We start from the raw sequence: 15,964 nt of genomic DNA on the forward strand, positions 1-15,964 counted from the left end.
TGATTCCTGGGGCAGGGGGGTGGGACCAGGTGGCAGCAGCAGGTCGGGGGAGGGGGTGTCACCTGTCCTCCCCCATTCACCACCTCAGCAGCACGAGCAGCAGCCTGCTCTGCTCCACGCCACTGTGCCCCCCTGCCCACTGAGCCCCACTTCTCCATGGGCGGCAGGGACCAGGGGCTTCCCACTGCCACGGAGAAATAGGGCTCCGTGGTGCGGTGCCGTGGAGCAGACCAGCCACTCCCACTGCCCACCTGGTGAGTGAGAGGCCAGGAGACACCCCCCTGGTGCAGCCGCCACTGTTGCACCTGCCCCAGGGAATCCCCCCCCCCCATCCATAGGACAGCTGGGGCGGCTGCTGCGGAGCCCCCAAAAGTGCAGGGCTGGGGGCAGCCTCCCCACCTTGTCCTAGGGACCCAGCAGGGGCCGCAGAGACGAGCCGGCAGCCAGCTGCTTGCAGGAGCACTGTGGAGCCAGGCCACCCAGGCAGCTTGCCTGAATCCTGCTTCGCTGCTAGACTTTTAGTGGCATGAAGATTGTGCTCAGCCGGCGCAGCTCCAGGATCAGCCAGCTGAGCACGATCAGTGGGTTGGGGATTGCTGAGTATAGTCTTATATCTTTAATTTTGCACAGCCTGCCTTAGCCGGAAGCCCTAGGCCGCAGCCCCTACCTCCATCTGACCCTGAATGCAGCATGGTATAAAGGGTTTGGCCCAGTCTGTACAACCAAGGTTTTGGCCTTTGCTTGTTCAAGGTTGCTCTCATACCTGCTTTCAGTCATGGTTCTTTGAACCCTGCCCATTTGGGTGTAAAGGTGCCTCTGGGCCTGGCCTTGAAGCCATTTCATGATGTATTGCACCTGCCTTTACTTCTTAGCCACTGGAAATGCAAGAGACGGATGAAAGAAGAGTTCCTGGTTTCCACAAAGCAAACAAAACCCCAGAGAGCCATAGTACAGCCAGACAAATCATTGGGCAATCAGTCCCTGGCAATATGCTGCTCTTGCATAGGATACAGGAGGAAGTAGAAGGCTGCAACTAAAAATCCCCAAGAAGGTTAATTTATTGAATGAAACTGTATACAACACTCCCCACAGCCCAGTTCCCTGCCCTTAAGGGCTAGAGCTAAGTTAGTCACAGCTGTTACTTCTCATCTGGCCCTCCCTGTTTTCTCGCTCCGCCCCCCCTATATCAGCGAGGTGCCCAGTCCTGGCTGTTGTGCTTCCTCCATCCAAGCATTAAAAAAATAAAATTAGGGACACCCGAGTTCCATCCATGGTTGGGGTTGCTGGATACCATATGTTCACCACTTTCTTACATGGGCGCAAAGCTGGGCATTGCTCCTGCATGTCAGCCTGGGATCACGGCACCACCAGCCTGAGCTGGCTGACGCACTGATGTCAGAGGCTTGCGTTACCGTACAGGGCCTCTTACCCACACACCTCACGGAGAGCTGCTTGCAGAGCAGGTGGAGCGCTGGACGCAACGCTGTTGACGCCAAGGTATTCGCCAAGCCCCTCCATCAACCTGTCAGAGCCTGGCTTGGTCAGACACATCCTGCTGAGGATGACAGACAGGAAAAGGGCTCTCTCTCTCTGGGAATGCTGTGGGAATGCTGCCACTCCCAAGACTCAGGAATATAGTGCTCCGGGGCGGCGGGGCGGTGGGGGTAGCGGGACTAAAGCTCTCCCTGTGGCCAATGGCGCATAAGAATGGCCACACCAGGTCAGACCAAAGGTCCAGCTAGTAGCTGGTCTTCTGCCAGTGGCCAGTGCCAGCTGCACTGGGGAGTGAACAGAACAGGGAATCAAGTGATCCCGCTCTGGTCTTCCATTTCCAGCCTCTGACAAACAGGGGCTAGGGAACACCATTCCTGGCTAACAGCACTGATGGACCTAACGTCTGTGAATTTATCTAGTGCTTTTCTGACCCCTGGTAAAGTCCTGGTCTTCACAACGTCCTCTGGCGAGGAGTTCCACAGGCCGACTGTGCACTGGGTGGAGAAAAACTTCCTTGTGTTAGTTTTAAACCTGTTGCCTAATAGCGTCCCCTTAAGCTCAGCCATACCTGCTGCTCCAGCAACGAGGCAGGGGAGCCCTAGTCTGCAGCAAATGCCTCTGGCCACTGAAGAGCAGGAAGTGAGACAAGGAGATGGCGTCAGGGCTTCCCCCCCACTCCCAGTAACTGAGCCAGGTAGGCAGCGTGATTGGCTGGGAGGAGGCTGATTTGGGAGCTGGATTGGGCAAGACGCTCTTGCAACAGCACAAATGGTCAGTGTCAGTGCACGTCCGGCTCGTCAGCCTCCTCTTCACACTCGTCTTGGTGCTCCAGGAGGCTGAGCACCCCGGAGAACCTGAGGCGGGGAGGGGGGGTGTTGCCGCACATTTCCAGTATGTGTCCTATTACTCACCGCAGCGCCTAACACCACAGGTCACTGGTTACTCAGCTGCTGTGGGAAGGGCGTTCTAGCTGGCCAGGCTCTGCTGTGTGTGTGAGCAGAGCTCTCCTCTTGGGTTGCCCACTGTGGAGCAGCAGGAGGCAGCTGAATGCACAGGAGCGGCTGTGGCACCAGGTCAGTGCAGCAGGGTTTTAATACCTGGTACAATTTGCTGTTGGCATGTTGGGAGGAGCAGGGTGACCAGGTTCAACAGCCTCCAGCAAGAAGCGGGGGGGGGCAAAGGGGGCCACTGGCCAGTAGCCACAGCCACCCCCCCCCGGCCCCGGCCACCCACCCCAGCTGGCGGTAACCACTGCTTTGCTGTGATTCCTTAGGCACCCTTCGCCTCAGTGTGGTGCAACATACGCCACAACCCCAGACGTTCACTTCCTCAAATGAGGCAGAAATCCCCACCCCCCCACCCCCCCGGCAGGGCCATGTGACCTCTGCACTGCACACCAGGAAGCAAGCACCAGGACTTCCCTTGTGCCAGCAGGGTGGGGAGAGCCCACAGGCATTAGCTGCATCAAGCTGCGTGTGGCTGCCAGTAATGCTTTCACACTGCTCTCTGTTTCTATGCCAACCTGCAGCCCTTAGCGCCTGCCGGGGCCTGCTGTCCCCACCACGGCGCCGTGACGTGCTTCCCTCCCCGCCCTCCGGGCCAGGACAGGCTCAGCAGCAGGCGGCATGGCTGGCTGGATGGCGGCGAGGACCTGCGTTGAGCCGGTGGTGGCTGGCGCCCAGGTCGCCAGCGCCTTTTACGACACAGGGCTGCTGCTCGTGGTGAAGCACTACTACAACCAGAGCAACTCCACCGCCCCGGCACGCGTGCTTGAGGACGCACAGCAGAAAGCGGTCTCGGACTTCTACATCATCTACAATTTGGTGCTGGGCCTGAGCCCCTTGTTGACAGCCTACGGCCTGGCAACGCTCAGCGACGCGAAGGATAGGAGGATCTCCCTTTGCGTGCCGCTCCTTGGCTACCTGGGCTCCAGGCTCCTCCTGCTTCTCTTGATCTTGCTTCAGTGGCCCATTGAGGTGATGTACGGGGCTGCGGCCTTAAACGGGCTGACGGGCGGCTTTACCACCTACTGGGCTGGCATCATGGCTCTGGGGTCCCTTGGCTCCTCCGAGCGCAGGCGGGCTCTGCGGCTGATTGCTATTGAGCTGACCTATGGGCTGGCAGGCTTTTTGGGAAGCGTAGCATCAGGACACATCTTTGTCCAGGCCCACATAAATTACCAACAAGGCACCGTGCTAGTGAGCTGCAGCCTGGCCTTGTATGCCCTCTGCTTCCTCTACAGCCTCTTGGTTCTGAAAGTCCCTCTGCCTGAAGGCACCTGCCCGGCTTCCACGGCTGACAGCAAACCCCAGGACATAGCTCAGCCTGCCAGCCAGCCAGAGGAGGATGGAAGGATTGCAGTGAATTCAGGCTCCTGTGAGGACGAGGGGCGCAGCCACCACACACCCTCAAAACTCATCATTGCAATGCTCTTCAGCGGGGCCATCTTGTATGACCTAGCAGTGGCTGGAGCCATAAATGTTCTCCCACTGTTTTTGCTTAAGAAACCACTGAGCTGGGGCCCTGTGGAGATTGGCTACGGCAATGCTGCTGGCTACATAATCTTTATCACCAGTTTCCTGGGGGTTTTCGTGTTCTCCAAGTATTTAAGGGACACAACTATGATCATCATCGGGATACTGTCCTTCAGCGCCGGCAGCCTCATCTTGGCCTTTGTGCGCTGGACATTCCTGTTTTACATCGGTGAGTTGGCCTGTGACACAACGGGGCCCAGACACTGCGAGCAGGCAGCCCCTGGCTACCGGCGGTGGGAGGCAGGCTGGGAAAGGGGGCTGCTGGCAGGACGTGCCTCAGCTGCAGCCTAAGGCTCTTTACCATGCGGTTCAGCAAAGCAGTCAGAGCCGGAAGTGCTATGGGTGAGGCGGCTGCTCATTTTCAAAGAGGCTTTTCCAGCCAGGCTCAATTATTCACCCACCTATTACATCAGGGCTCAGATATGAAGAGGTCAAAATGATGATTGTGTGAGAAGCAATTTCCTCCTCTGGGGGCCCTCCCCCTCAAATCCTCTCCCCCCCACGCATACCTCAGTTGGCTGGCTGCCAGGACGGGGGGGCGGAGGGGGGGCGACACTGGCATGTCTTATGGATCCTGTCATATAGCAAGCCCCTGGGTGGGGGTTACTCAGTACCTTCCAGCCAGTTGAGTGTGGGGGGAGAGCCTCAGGGGATGTGGTGGGTGCAGGCATCAGGGCAGGTGCTTGCGGGTGAGGAGAGGCTCAGGGAGGACGTGGCAGAGTAGGGGCGGGTTAGGGTGGAAGCTCAGGGCAGGGGGCTGGAGGGTAGGAGGCGAGAAGGAGCTCTGGACAGGGCTGGATGGGTGCAGGAATCAGGGCAAGAGGCGCCGGGTGAGGCAGGTTGAGGGCAGGGGTCTGAGGGGTTCAGAATCAAGGCTGGGGAGGGGGCCCTCAGGGCAGGACTGGAGACCATGTGGCGGGGGGGGGTGTCTGCATATTTTCCCCTCACTCTGATCATCACAGGAAGAAGAGCTGCAGCCCCTGCTCCCCACCCCCCCAAAAGCAAGCTTGGTGGGCACTAGGGGCCGAAGCACCCCCAGACCAAGGCAGGAGGGATGGTGGGGGCGGCACTTTCACCTGCTTGGCTGCCTGCATCTTTGCAAGCCAGCCTGCAGCAGGTCCCTGGGAGCCCAGCTGGGGGAAAGGCCAGCTTGACAGAATGCCACACGAGGTCGCACCAGCTCACTTTCACCTCCAGCTCTCCTGGCGAGTGTTGTCCTCTGGGTGGCAGAACCGTCCCAAGCAGACCTCCCAGGCTTTCTGCCTGCGGCCACTGACCCACTACATCCACCAATGAACTGCCATGGCAGCCGCTTGGAGCCCCAGCGGCAAAGTCAGGTCAGCTCTGCCCATCGCATCAATGCATGGGACCCTGGCAGTGGGGCAGCCCCATCTTTTCACCTGCCTTTGTTGAATTAACAGTGTTAAACGGCAGGTCCCATAGCAGCTTCGAGGAGGACTGGGGGTGTTCTACCAGTCATAGTTGTTTGTTTTAAAATGATTTGTTTTAAAGACCAGTCAGTGCTGCTCATTTTTAACTAGAGCACATCCCAGCTCTGTGTCGGGGGAAAAAAAGAAAACCACACAAACCCTTTCAGCTGTTAATTCTAGTCAAAAACACTCCCCTACTCCTCCTCCTCCGGCAGAGCCAGAGGCTGGAGCTGAGCTGGAAGACAGCATTGGCAACCTTGGCAAAGATGGAGCAGAATCCTATAGAGTATGGCTGAAAGGACAAGTTTGTGTTGTTGTTTAACAATAAGACATAGTTAGGTTGGGGGAAAGCTTAACTGGTGAGCTCGTTCATTGTCAACTACAGCTACTGCAGCTGCTTAAAAGGGTCGTTACAGACCAAGCTCTATGTGAGTCAGTAAGGCCATGCTAAGCTGGCCAAATGCATATCGTAGGAGAGTGTGAGCAAGGTGAGTTACACTGTGTGTTTATGTGCACAGCGCTATTGGGGGCGGGGGCCGGGAGCAGCTCCTGCTGCTGCCATGTATGTCGCTCACAGCGGTGTCATTCTCATGCCGTGAAAGAGCTGGCCCCATTACCGTCAAGCATTGTCACTTCACACACCGCTGAGGTGCGGCTGTCGGAGCTGTGCCCCTGGACGGATCGGCGGGGCTGAAAGGGCCAAGGGGGGGTGAGGGCCTGGCTGTTGGAGAACGAACTGAGCTTTCGCCCCCAACAGAGCTCTTCTTGGGCACGGGGCCAGGGGCTCCCACGGTCAGCGCCACCATGCCAGGTAGAACAGTGTGTTTAGCGTAAGGGGGGTTGGTAAAAACCAGAAAGCCAAACAACTAGATTTTATTTTGTTTCTTCCTGGCTAGAAATTGTTCTGTTTTATTGCTGACAGATTTTTGATTAGCGTCAATAAAGCAGGCTCTACAGCTGTCTTTGTGATAGTGCCCCACCCCTCCGCAGACTCATCCCCCTCTATCTCCTTTGCCTTCGTACATCTGCTGCTTTCTTTCGTTCTCTGGGGTCAGCTTTCTCCTCCAAGCAACACAAGGGGAACGGACTTACTAAACAGCTTTGTTCATTCAGCTTAAAAAGTTAACTTTTACAGAGTTTGAGGGAACCAGGTTTCAGGAGAACTGGGGAGGCAAAAAAACCAGCTGTGGTTAAATAGTTTCCATCATTAACCTTTAATCCTGCATTGTCTATGAGCTAAAAAGCAAAAAAGAAGTCCTGCGGCACCTTAAAGACTAACAGTACAAATTATTAGGGTGGAGAGGTTTCAGGGAACAGACCCACTTCTTCAGAGCTGACAAATGCTGCGGATAAATTCTCTTCCTCTCAGTTGTCATTTATTAGCATTTTTCAGCTCTGAAGAAGTGGGTCTGTTCCCCAAAAACTCACCACCTAATAATTTATATTGTTAGCCTTTAAAGCGCTACAGGACTGCTCTTTTGCTTTGTGAAGATAAAGACAAAACACGGCTACCTCTCTGTGACTGTTTGTAAGCTGTTAATACTTGTACCGCGGTTACCCCTAGGCTCTCAGGTCACAGCCTGGGTCCCATTGTGCTTGAGGGTATACAAACAGAACAAAAAGACAGGCCCTGCCCCAAAGAGCATGCAAATTAAGGGCCACACAATGGCAGGGAGTAGGTCACACATACAACATGCTGCCTGTGCATGAGCCAGGACCCTGAAAGCACAAGCCCTGCTGTTTGGCCTCTAGAGGCGTAAGCCACGTTGCTGCACTCATGGGGCCATACTCCTCAAATGGGATAATGCCCTACATGAACGCAAGGATTATTTATGAACACTGGATGTAGTAAAGGTGCTGGGGCCAAAAGAACCTCACATAGTGATCAATTACTATGAAAACTATTATCAACAGCCGTTGCTTGTGCTTTGCTCTGCACAGTCTGGCTTTGCCAGTAAAGGGCAGTAGGTTGGGGTGCTGACAACCAGTACTGATGAAATCTACGCATTTATTTGTGTTACAGCTCGGTCCGTAATGCTGTTCGCCCTCATCCCCTTACCCACCATCAGATCTGTGTTATCCAAACATGTACAAGGCTCATCCTATGGTGAGTAACAAGCGGGAAAATGGGCCAGCAACCCGGTTGTGGTTTCTGTCCTCATTCGGGGGAGGGTGGGAGCACAACGCTGTGGCAAGTGCTGCCCTCTGCTTAATAACAATCATAATCCGTAGCACTGGAAGAAGCCATCTGTAGGGTTAAGACAAGCTTGTCCCCTTAGTGTTTATCCAGTCGTCACCCCTCCTGCAGATCCTCCAGCGCTTGTTTGGAGAGATTCCTTAGTTATCACATTGAAGCAGGAGGACCACCTGATGCACACAGGCCACAGCTCAGTGTCACAGCTCTACTCTGAAGAGAGGGGACACAAGGTTGGGGCAAACCATGTCCTAGCTTTGTGCTGCTGGCCCATGCAAGCACTGATTAGTCCAGTTCTCTGCGCTACTTAGCACAGGGACACAGAGGTAGTTTGGCCCTCATCCTTTTAGACGTGGGCCTGCTATTTCGGCCACTGCTGACTAGCCATGGCACAACTGCAGTGGCGCAACTGTCTAGTTCCCTTGGCCATTAGTAAAGAGGGGGTTGCTTTTCAAAGAGACACAAACTTAATTGGACTTACCCCCACTTCCCCAGCTCAAGAAACAGTTGAATACCTCTGAGCTGCTGAACTGGTTGCACCGTGAGAGCTTAACAGTGCTGAACTGTGCCCAAAGAGACGTTAAGGGAAGGGCCCCAGTCACGCTAACTCGAGGGAGAAAAGCACACGTCTCTTTACGCACGTAGAAGGAGACGCAGGCTGCCGTTTGTGATCACAGGGCTGCGTCTCTTTCCAGAGGCTTTGCCTGTCGTCTTTAGGCTGTTAGCGCTGCCTCGGTACAGGAGGACTGTGCCATTCACGAGGTTTCGGTGTTGAGAACCCTCACAAATGTTGAATTTTGTGAATATCGTTTTATCCCTTTTCCCTGCCTGGGGGAGAGGAACTCGGCAGGCTCCCAGGCAGCCCCAGGCAGCAGCAGGGGGAGGCAGACAGGCGGTGGGGCCATGGGGAGCCAGTCAGTGGCCATGCCACGCCCTGGCTGGAGGCAGGGTTGGGTACCCCGCTCTATAGAGGCCAAGCTGGGGCCAGCAGGTGCGGCTGTGCTGTGGGGCATGGGGGCACCATGGCTGCTGGAGATGGGCCCCCTTCCCGCCCAACTTCCAGCGCAGGTACCATGACCCCACGCCCCGGCCTTGCCTATGCCCTGCACTGCTCTGCCTGCTGCCCCGGTGTGCGTAGCTGCTGGCGCTCCCAGAGCCCTGGGGAAGCAGCCGCCAGCATTCCTCCCTAGGAGCCTCGGGGAAGCGGCGGCCACCCCTGGCCCAGGAGCCCCAGGGAAGTGGCAGCCGCAGGCACTCTCTGCCCAGAGGCCCAGGGAAGCGGCAGCTCCCTGCCCAGAGCCCCAGCTGCAGAGCGCCAGCTTTCATTTGCTCTTCGCGGTCCCGCCCGCTTGCTCGGTGACCTGGCTAAAGCCACCTTTTTGCTCTGCTAGGCGAACTGCTCATGCGTAACTGAATTTGCGAATGTTAAACTCGTAAATGTCACGCCCCTGTTGTGTACCAGTCACTGGCAATCCATGGCTGAAATTGGAGCAGATCCCCAGGGAAGAGGAAGCCCTAATCACATTCTCGCTGACGCTAAATGGTCATGCTGCATTTGTTATCCATTTATCAAAAGGCTAATTGATTCATATTAGCATCGTCTAGACCTGGGTAATACGTGCAGTGGAGTGACGAAGCCATAGTCACAAACAGTCATTCAGCTGTTGACAATTGCATGGTCAATCAAGCAACAAGTTGTCTTTGATCCCCACCCTTCAGCCAGCAGAGTTAAATCAGGCTTTGTCCTCCAGCAGAACAAGAGCATCTCATAATATTTCAGGGGTGGGGGAACTCTATTAGCTGTGGAAGAATTTAAGATTTCCACTATGTTTCTCACCCTCACCGTGGAAAATAAAGCTTCACCTGTGAAATACTGAAATCTTGTCTTACCAAATCCAGAGCGAAACCATAACTCCAAGGCCAATATGGTCCGTACCCATTAATAATAATATGCTGCTGCCTCTCCAACGGTGAGGATGATTGAATATACCAACACCTACCTGAGGCTGCAAAAGTCAGATGAACTGGGATCAGTTTGAACAGCACATCACCACTACTTTCCTGCCCTCCCCAGCACCCACCCAAGGAGCATTTAATCCTTTCCTAGCAGAGGGTGTCACCTTTTGGCACAGCGGTAGCATGTTTTACAAGCTTGACCTAATAATAAAGCTTTATCCATTTACCCACCGCCCCTCAGCATTTTCCTCTCTTGTTTGAGTCCTGCAGAAAGTTTTGTGGGTAGTTAGAGATCCCAGCCATGATATTCAGATCTTAACCTCGTTGCCCTTGGGGGGTGGGGGGGCACTGTGCGGTAGAGGGAATGCGTGAGGAAGAGTCTTAGCAGCTAAATTAATCTGAAATTAACTCGACCGAGTCCCAGGAACATGCCGTACTGCGGTTTTGCCTCAGGCCCCCATCTCCAGTTGTACAGATGAGTTCGCGTTTCATGAGAACAGATGGCAGGGGCATGAGTAGAAGTTGTCAAGAAAAAAAGCTCTAACACCCACCCACACAAATGGCAACTACGTAAGCATTGAGTTTTGCTTGGTTTCTTAACAGAGGTGGTCCACAACCGCCGGGGAGGGGCTAAGGTGCCCTCTTAAGACTAGGTCTGATACACATGTGGGCTTTTCTACAGATTTCATACTATCCAAAAATGACATGTATGATGTGTCAGAAGGACTGTATCTAGACATGGATGTGGCTTTCTGGCCCCATTGACTCCATATCTATGGTTTTTCATCTCTCTCTGAGCCTTAGGTTAAGAGTAACTATTTATCTGCTTGTTTATAGGTAAGATGTTTGTCTTGCTGCAGCTGGCTTTAGTGATCACAGGGGTAGCTACATCCACAGCCTACCACAAGATCTATCAAAGGACACTGGACTGGTTCGGCGGCTTCTGTTTCATTTTGTCTTGTGTCATCAGCTGCCTAAGTATCATCCCTATCAGGTAAGAAGGGGGAGGGGTTATGGCCAAAGTTTTTTTTTCTTTTTTTCCCCCTCCCCTGGAATGACTGGCTGAAGAAGGAGAGGGGGGAAAAATCTGACTTCTGTTCTTAACGTGTTATAGATCTTAGAAACTAAGATGGCCTGAGAAGACTGGCTCCCTACCTCTTAAAAAAGAGCAGGGGGAAAAACCCACACATTGGAGACTTCCTGGCTAGAGCTTGGGGTGAGGGCAATTAGTGAAACTAGCATCAGGTGCAAAGGAATGACAACCAAGGATATGTCTACCCTGGAGGGTTTTTCAGAAATAACTTACTTTGATGTTCTAATGTCAAAATAACTTATGTCTGAAAAGAGCATTTGCACTGAAAGAGCATTTCAAAATTGTGTTCACATTAGAGAGCCCAATTTTGAAATAAAAGCAATGACGGGATGCCTCCCTGGAGGCCAATCAACTCATAATTACCTCTTCTAGGTATACACTGAGGCAATTTGAAAATTGAAAGGGTGGGAGCAGTGAAGTCGTTCATTTTGGTGAAGTTACTATATTGAGCTAAATGCCCTGTTATTCCAGAATTACACGCTTTGCAGTGTGGACATAAGGGATTTTTTTTTCCCCCCAGAAAAAAAGGGAGGCGCCCCCCCCCCAACACACACACACACACACACGGTAGACAAGCCAAGAGTCGTTTAACACACTTAACACCTAGGACTGACTGGGTGAAGAAATGATCTCCCTACCCAAAGGAAGGGATGTATCAACAGATAGCCTCTAAGACTCCCAAGAAATCCTCCAGCAAAGTCAGGTTTGACATTACAAAAGATAACAGGTGGATGGAAAGGAAAAACTTGCTGGCCTGTTACCTACCACTGCAGCAAAAGCCCATCTATTTAAGCCACTTGCAAGAGGAGCAGAAAGAACTAGGGCTACGCGTAGCTCAAGTGGACAGTTGTTACACACAGTATGAACTGGCCCTAGCTCTGAAACTTATGTCACCTTGAGCACCAGTGTGCAGGGCGCTGTGGCAGTGAGGGACTTTCTGCTGCTGCTCGGAGGGGCTACAGTAATTAAGCTAATGGGAGTGAGCTCTCCTGGCAGCTGAGAGTGCTTATGACAGCCCAGCTGCATGGCTGCTGGGGTATGCTAATTCCAGACACAGGCTGCACCATGCAGCCCTAGCAGAGGAAACAGGAGCATGGCACCCCTTGCCACGCTGCATGACACACACTGCCCTGTGCAACAGCTGGAAATGAGGCGCTCTCACCACCAGACACTAACCACCTCTGATTGTTCTTCTCTGGAGGGACAGACTTGAATCACAGCTCAGTGAGCAGCTCAAAGCCATTATTACTGTAAAGGTGGCCATACCTAGGCTTTCCCCCTAGCGTGTACGCAGTGCTAATGGGAGAGGCGCTTTAAAAATACAAATAAAATGCTCCGTAACTAAAATCGCCTCTGAACCTGTTTGTAAGGGCAAAATGTGATATTTTCCCCACTCTCCACGAACGGTGGGCTCTGAAGGGGAACAGGAAGCCAGGAATAGTCAGCTAATTGTTCTATGTCCTCTCACAACCGGCCCAGCAGCCCAGTGATACAGGACACCAGGGCAGGTACAACGCTGCTGCGCTCTCTCTCTCTCTCTCTCTGTGTAACAGCACAGCAGAGGTGCCAGAACAGGAGCAGGGTATTAGACTTCACAAGGCAGTTTGCAGGCAGACCATTAAGGGAGAGATTTGAGCCAGAGCCCCAGCCTTGCCTGTTTCCATCCTTCACAACAGCTAGTCATTTCACAGACCACACCCAAGCATTTAATGCCAGGGGGACGGGTCATTATTGTAAATACAAGCACCTCCACAACTGAACATCAGTGAGTAAAGTCACTGCAATACACTAGAACTAGCAGGTGTGGCCCCTCCTGGGAACCCTTACAAAGGGTGCCTAGTGGTTTGAGCATTAGCCTGCTAAACTCAGGGTTGAGAGTTCAATCCTTAAGAAGGCCATTTAGGGGTCTGGGGCAGATACATTAAAAAAATAAACCGCCAGGGATGGTGCTTGGTCCTGCCAAGAGGGCAAGGGGACTGGATTCAATGACCTCCTTAGGTCCCTTCCAGTGCTATGAGGTGTATATCACTGGCTGTCATTGAATCCTAGAGTTATCTGGGGGCTGCTACCCCTATGAGCCAGTTATTAAAGTTGTAAGGAAGCTGGTAGGTGTCCCATCCTTTCTACCAGGTCTGTTCACAGTTACCATTACCAAGTACACTTTGCATGGTGACAAGCACCAGAGAAGCAGCCGAGTTAGTCTGTATCTTCAAAAACAACAAGAAGTCCTGTGACACCTTATAAACTAAACATATTTTGGAGGATAAGCTGTCGTGGGCAGAGACTCGCTTTGGCAGACCTTACAAAAGCTAATGATCCAAAATATCTGGTCGTCTATAAGGTGTCACAGGACTTCTTGTTATTTTTCAAGTACGCTTTAAGCAGGTGCTGCTGACCAGAGCTGTTCTGGTTCTGTATGTGTAAATAGCCTAGACCTGCGTGTTCCAGGCTCCCCCAAGTGCCAGTTAACAGAAAAAGTACTAGGGCAGCTAACTAGAGCGGGGTTCTCAAACTCTAGTGCACTGTGACTCCCTTTTGGACACAAGTTACTACACAACCCCCAGAAAAGACGGGAGGAGGCATTCCGCAAGTCTATTGCCAGCCCTGGCCATCCTATTAAAACAGGCTTGTGACTTGCTTTGGGGATCTAACATGACTCTAGTGCATAGGCCAGCCAGCATACAGCCGACTCTGCAAACACTTGCGAGAAACCAAACAGTCTGGCTTCAAATTGCCAACAAGTTCCTGCTGTTAAGCTAAATTCCTGCAGATTGAACCACTCTAGTCCCGCACCCTTAAGTCCTGATCAGTGTCAAACGAGAGGATTTGCTGGACCACGGGAGGTCAATTTAGTCTAGCAGCATTACCAACCTTTCTACTGCTCACTCGGCTCTGAGGAGACATTTAGGGGTAAATTACAGCTAAATAACAGCACAGAACACACAGCCAGGACTGGTGGCTGTAAAACTTTATGGGACCATGTGAAACTTGGCCACACCTATGAAAAGTGGTTGCCCAGCTAACTAAAATCATGCTGGATTATGGATATTGCCAGATGAGAGTTCCAGACTAGAGAGGTTCAACCCGTACTAGATCAGTGCTAAGATTCTGGATTCATGAGGGTACTTGGAGCAATTGTTCACATCATGTACATTTCATTCTCTACAGCATTGTGGCCTACAAGCAACGTTCAAGATCTGGCTCCTTCGAAATCCTAGCAGAATGATGGGACACCCTTGCAAGTTTTAGCTCCAGGAAATATTGAGAATAGAGCACCTTACTGTACCAGAGAGCTCAGAAGACTGATGCTGGAAAACAAAGCTCTTCAGACCTGCCACACTAGTTTAAGTCGCAGTGGGTTTAGGCTGAAATTAGACAAGTTCGCTTAGATGATAGCAGGCAAGTAGCAATGGACTGCTTCTTCTGTGGTACACAAGTTGCAGACAAATCTTTGCTGTACAGATAAACAGTCCTGTAGCACTTTAACAAATAAATTAGGTCATGAACTTTCGTGGGTCAGACCCACTTCCACAGAACTCCAGACTACACCACCTTTGCTGTAGTAAGTCCTGGAGCATTTGAGTTCAAATTTATGCCAGTGGAGCAAAATACAGTATCTTGGCTGCTGGCCCCCAAAAAATTCAAGCCAGAGCTCCGTCAGGCTGCCGTGTAAGGTCTGTAGACCTCCCCCTTTCCCCGCTGAGACAACTGCCATCATTTAGCAGTAGTGCCTGTAGGAAATTAGGGACAGTTAATAAGCAAAGGGGGAGAAGTTCTACTCGGAGCCCTGGAGAGGCAGAGAGGAAGCTTCAGGATGAGAGACAAGACACAGTTTACATGAGCAGAATCATTTCCTTTTCCCTCACCTTGCAAATTAAACTGGCTGGGAGCTACGGCATGCAAGGTGGACAGAGAATACAAAGGGGCTTCCCTCTATAAAAGGTTTTACCCTTTTAATGAGGGATGCTGAGCTGAGGGGAAGCCACACCAATACTGCGCTCAGTATTTCGTCACGCCCGAGACGACTGCACACTGTTCAGGACCTGGACTGTCTTATTCTGTATTTGTAGAATGCAGAATATCCCTTCTCCCCTTGCCCTGCCCCTATTGCTGTAAACATGCTGATGAGCCTGAAAACCACCCCCGCTCTTAAAGAGCCAGCTTACACTCAGCCTTTCAGGGAGCAGAGCTCAGACACGAAGCTTATTTGGAGCATCCTCTAGATCCATGTTTCTTGAACTACATTCTATGGAACACTGGTGTTCAGCGAACAGGTCAGAGGTATGCTGCTAGCTTCCAACACGTTGACTGCATACACTGGTGGGATATATTTTTTATTATTAAAACCAGATACAGTGTTACGTCTTCATTGCTATGATACCCGATTAAATGACTTTCATTTTGGTTTTGATGCATAAGTTATTGCTGATTGGGTTGGTTTGGGTTTTTTTTTTGGCGGGGGGGAGGGAATTTTCAGAGGTGTTCCATGGTTTCAACATTTCAAGACCCACTGCTATTGACAGACAATTAAACACTAGACACAAATTTGAAGTTCGTTACCTCAGCAGCAGCCACTAGCTGGTAACAATGAAAAACCACTTCAGAAAGGCACGAACGTATGAACTCCACTCACAGAACTTGGCCATTAACATGAAGCTCACTTCCCACGCTGACCGTTCTATCAATGTTGAGAAATGATGCATGACTGAAGAATAACTGAACAGGAGGTGCACGCACTAAATGGTTTGGCACGGTGCTGTTGGAAAGAGAAGCTGCAGCTGGACATCAGCGGACGATTGCTGACTCTAATGATAGTCCCACCACCCCAGCCTATCCATGCACTGTAAGGGGAGGACGGATGGTGGAGTAGGCGAGGGGTACTACACAAGGTGATCCTACTGTGCGAGCTATACTCTAGAAACCTATGGCCCCAAGAGAATTAAGACAAGATTCAGCACCGGGTGGAAGATAAGCAAGCGAGTTTGCTCCAAGTATATGGTCTTGCTGTTTACTTTGTCTGCACTATACCTATATACGAGAGCTTTTTCCCTTAACTGTGTCTTCATAGGGAAAAGGTTGATGATGAAATTAAGATGCTGGACAATGTTGCAGGAGACCTAGGATCACATCCTGGGTGTGTGTGTGACCATACACAAGCCATATCCCAACAGAGAAAAACATCTCGGGTTCCCCATTTTAGAAATGAAGAACCCAGACAGTGATATTGAAAGGATACCTGTGTGAGGTGCTTGTACACTGGTGA

At 51.9% G+C, this 15,964-nt stretch overlaps 1 protein-coding gene across 1 annotated transcript; it reads left to right on the forward strand.

The window, feature by feature from the left end:
• The first annotated feature begins 3,042 nt into the window (after nt 1-3,042).
• On the forward strand, nt 3,043-15,300 carry SLC46A2 (solute carrier family 46 member 2). The gene is made up of 4 exons (XM_074994031.1): nt 3,043-4,197; nt 7,482-7,565; nt 10,446-10,602; nt 13,870-15,300. The coding sequence occupies exons 1-4, from the start codon at nt 3,120-3,122 to the stop codon at nt 13,925-13,927; spliced, it is 1,377 nt and encodes a 458-aa protein (XP_074850132.1). The 5' UTR covers nt 3,043-3,119; the 3' UTR covers nt 13,928-15,300.
• Nucleotides 15,301-15,964: the final 664 nt, after the last annotated feature.

The sequence above is a fragment of the Carettochelys insculpta genome, chromosome 5 (genome assembly GCF_033958435.1).
Source record: "Carettochelys insculpta isolate YL-2023 chromosome 5, ASM3395843v1, whole genome shotgun sequence".
NCBI classification, from domain to species: domain Eukaryota; kingdom Metazoa; phylum Chordata; order Testudines; family Carettochelyidae; genus Carettochelys; species Carettochelys insculpta.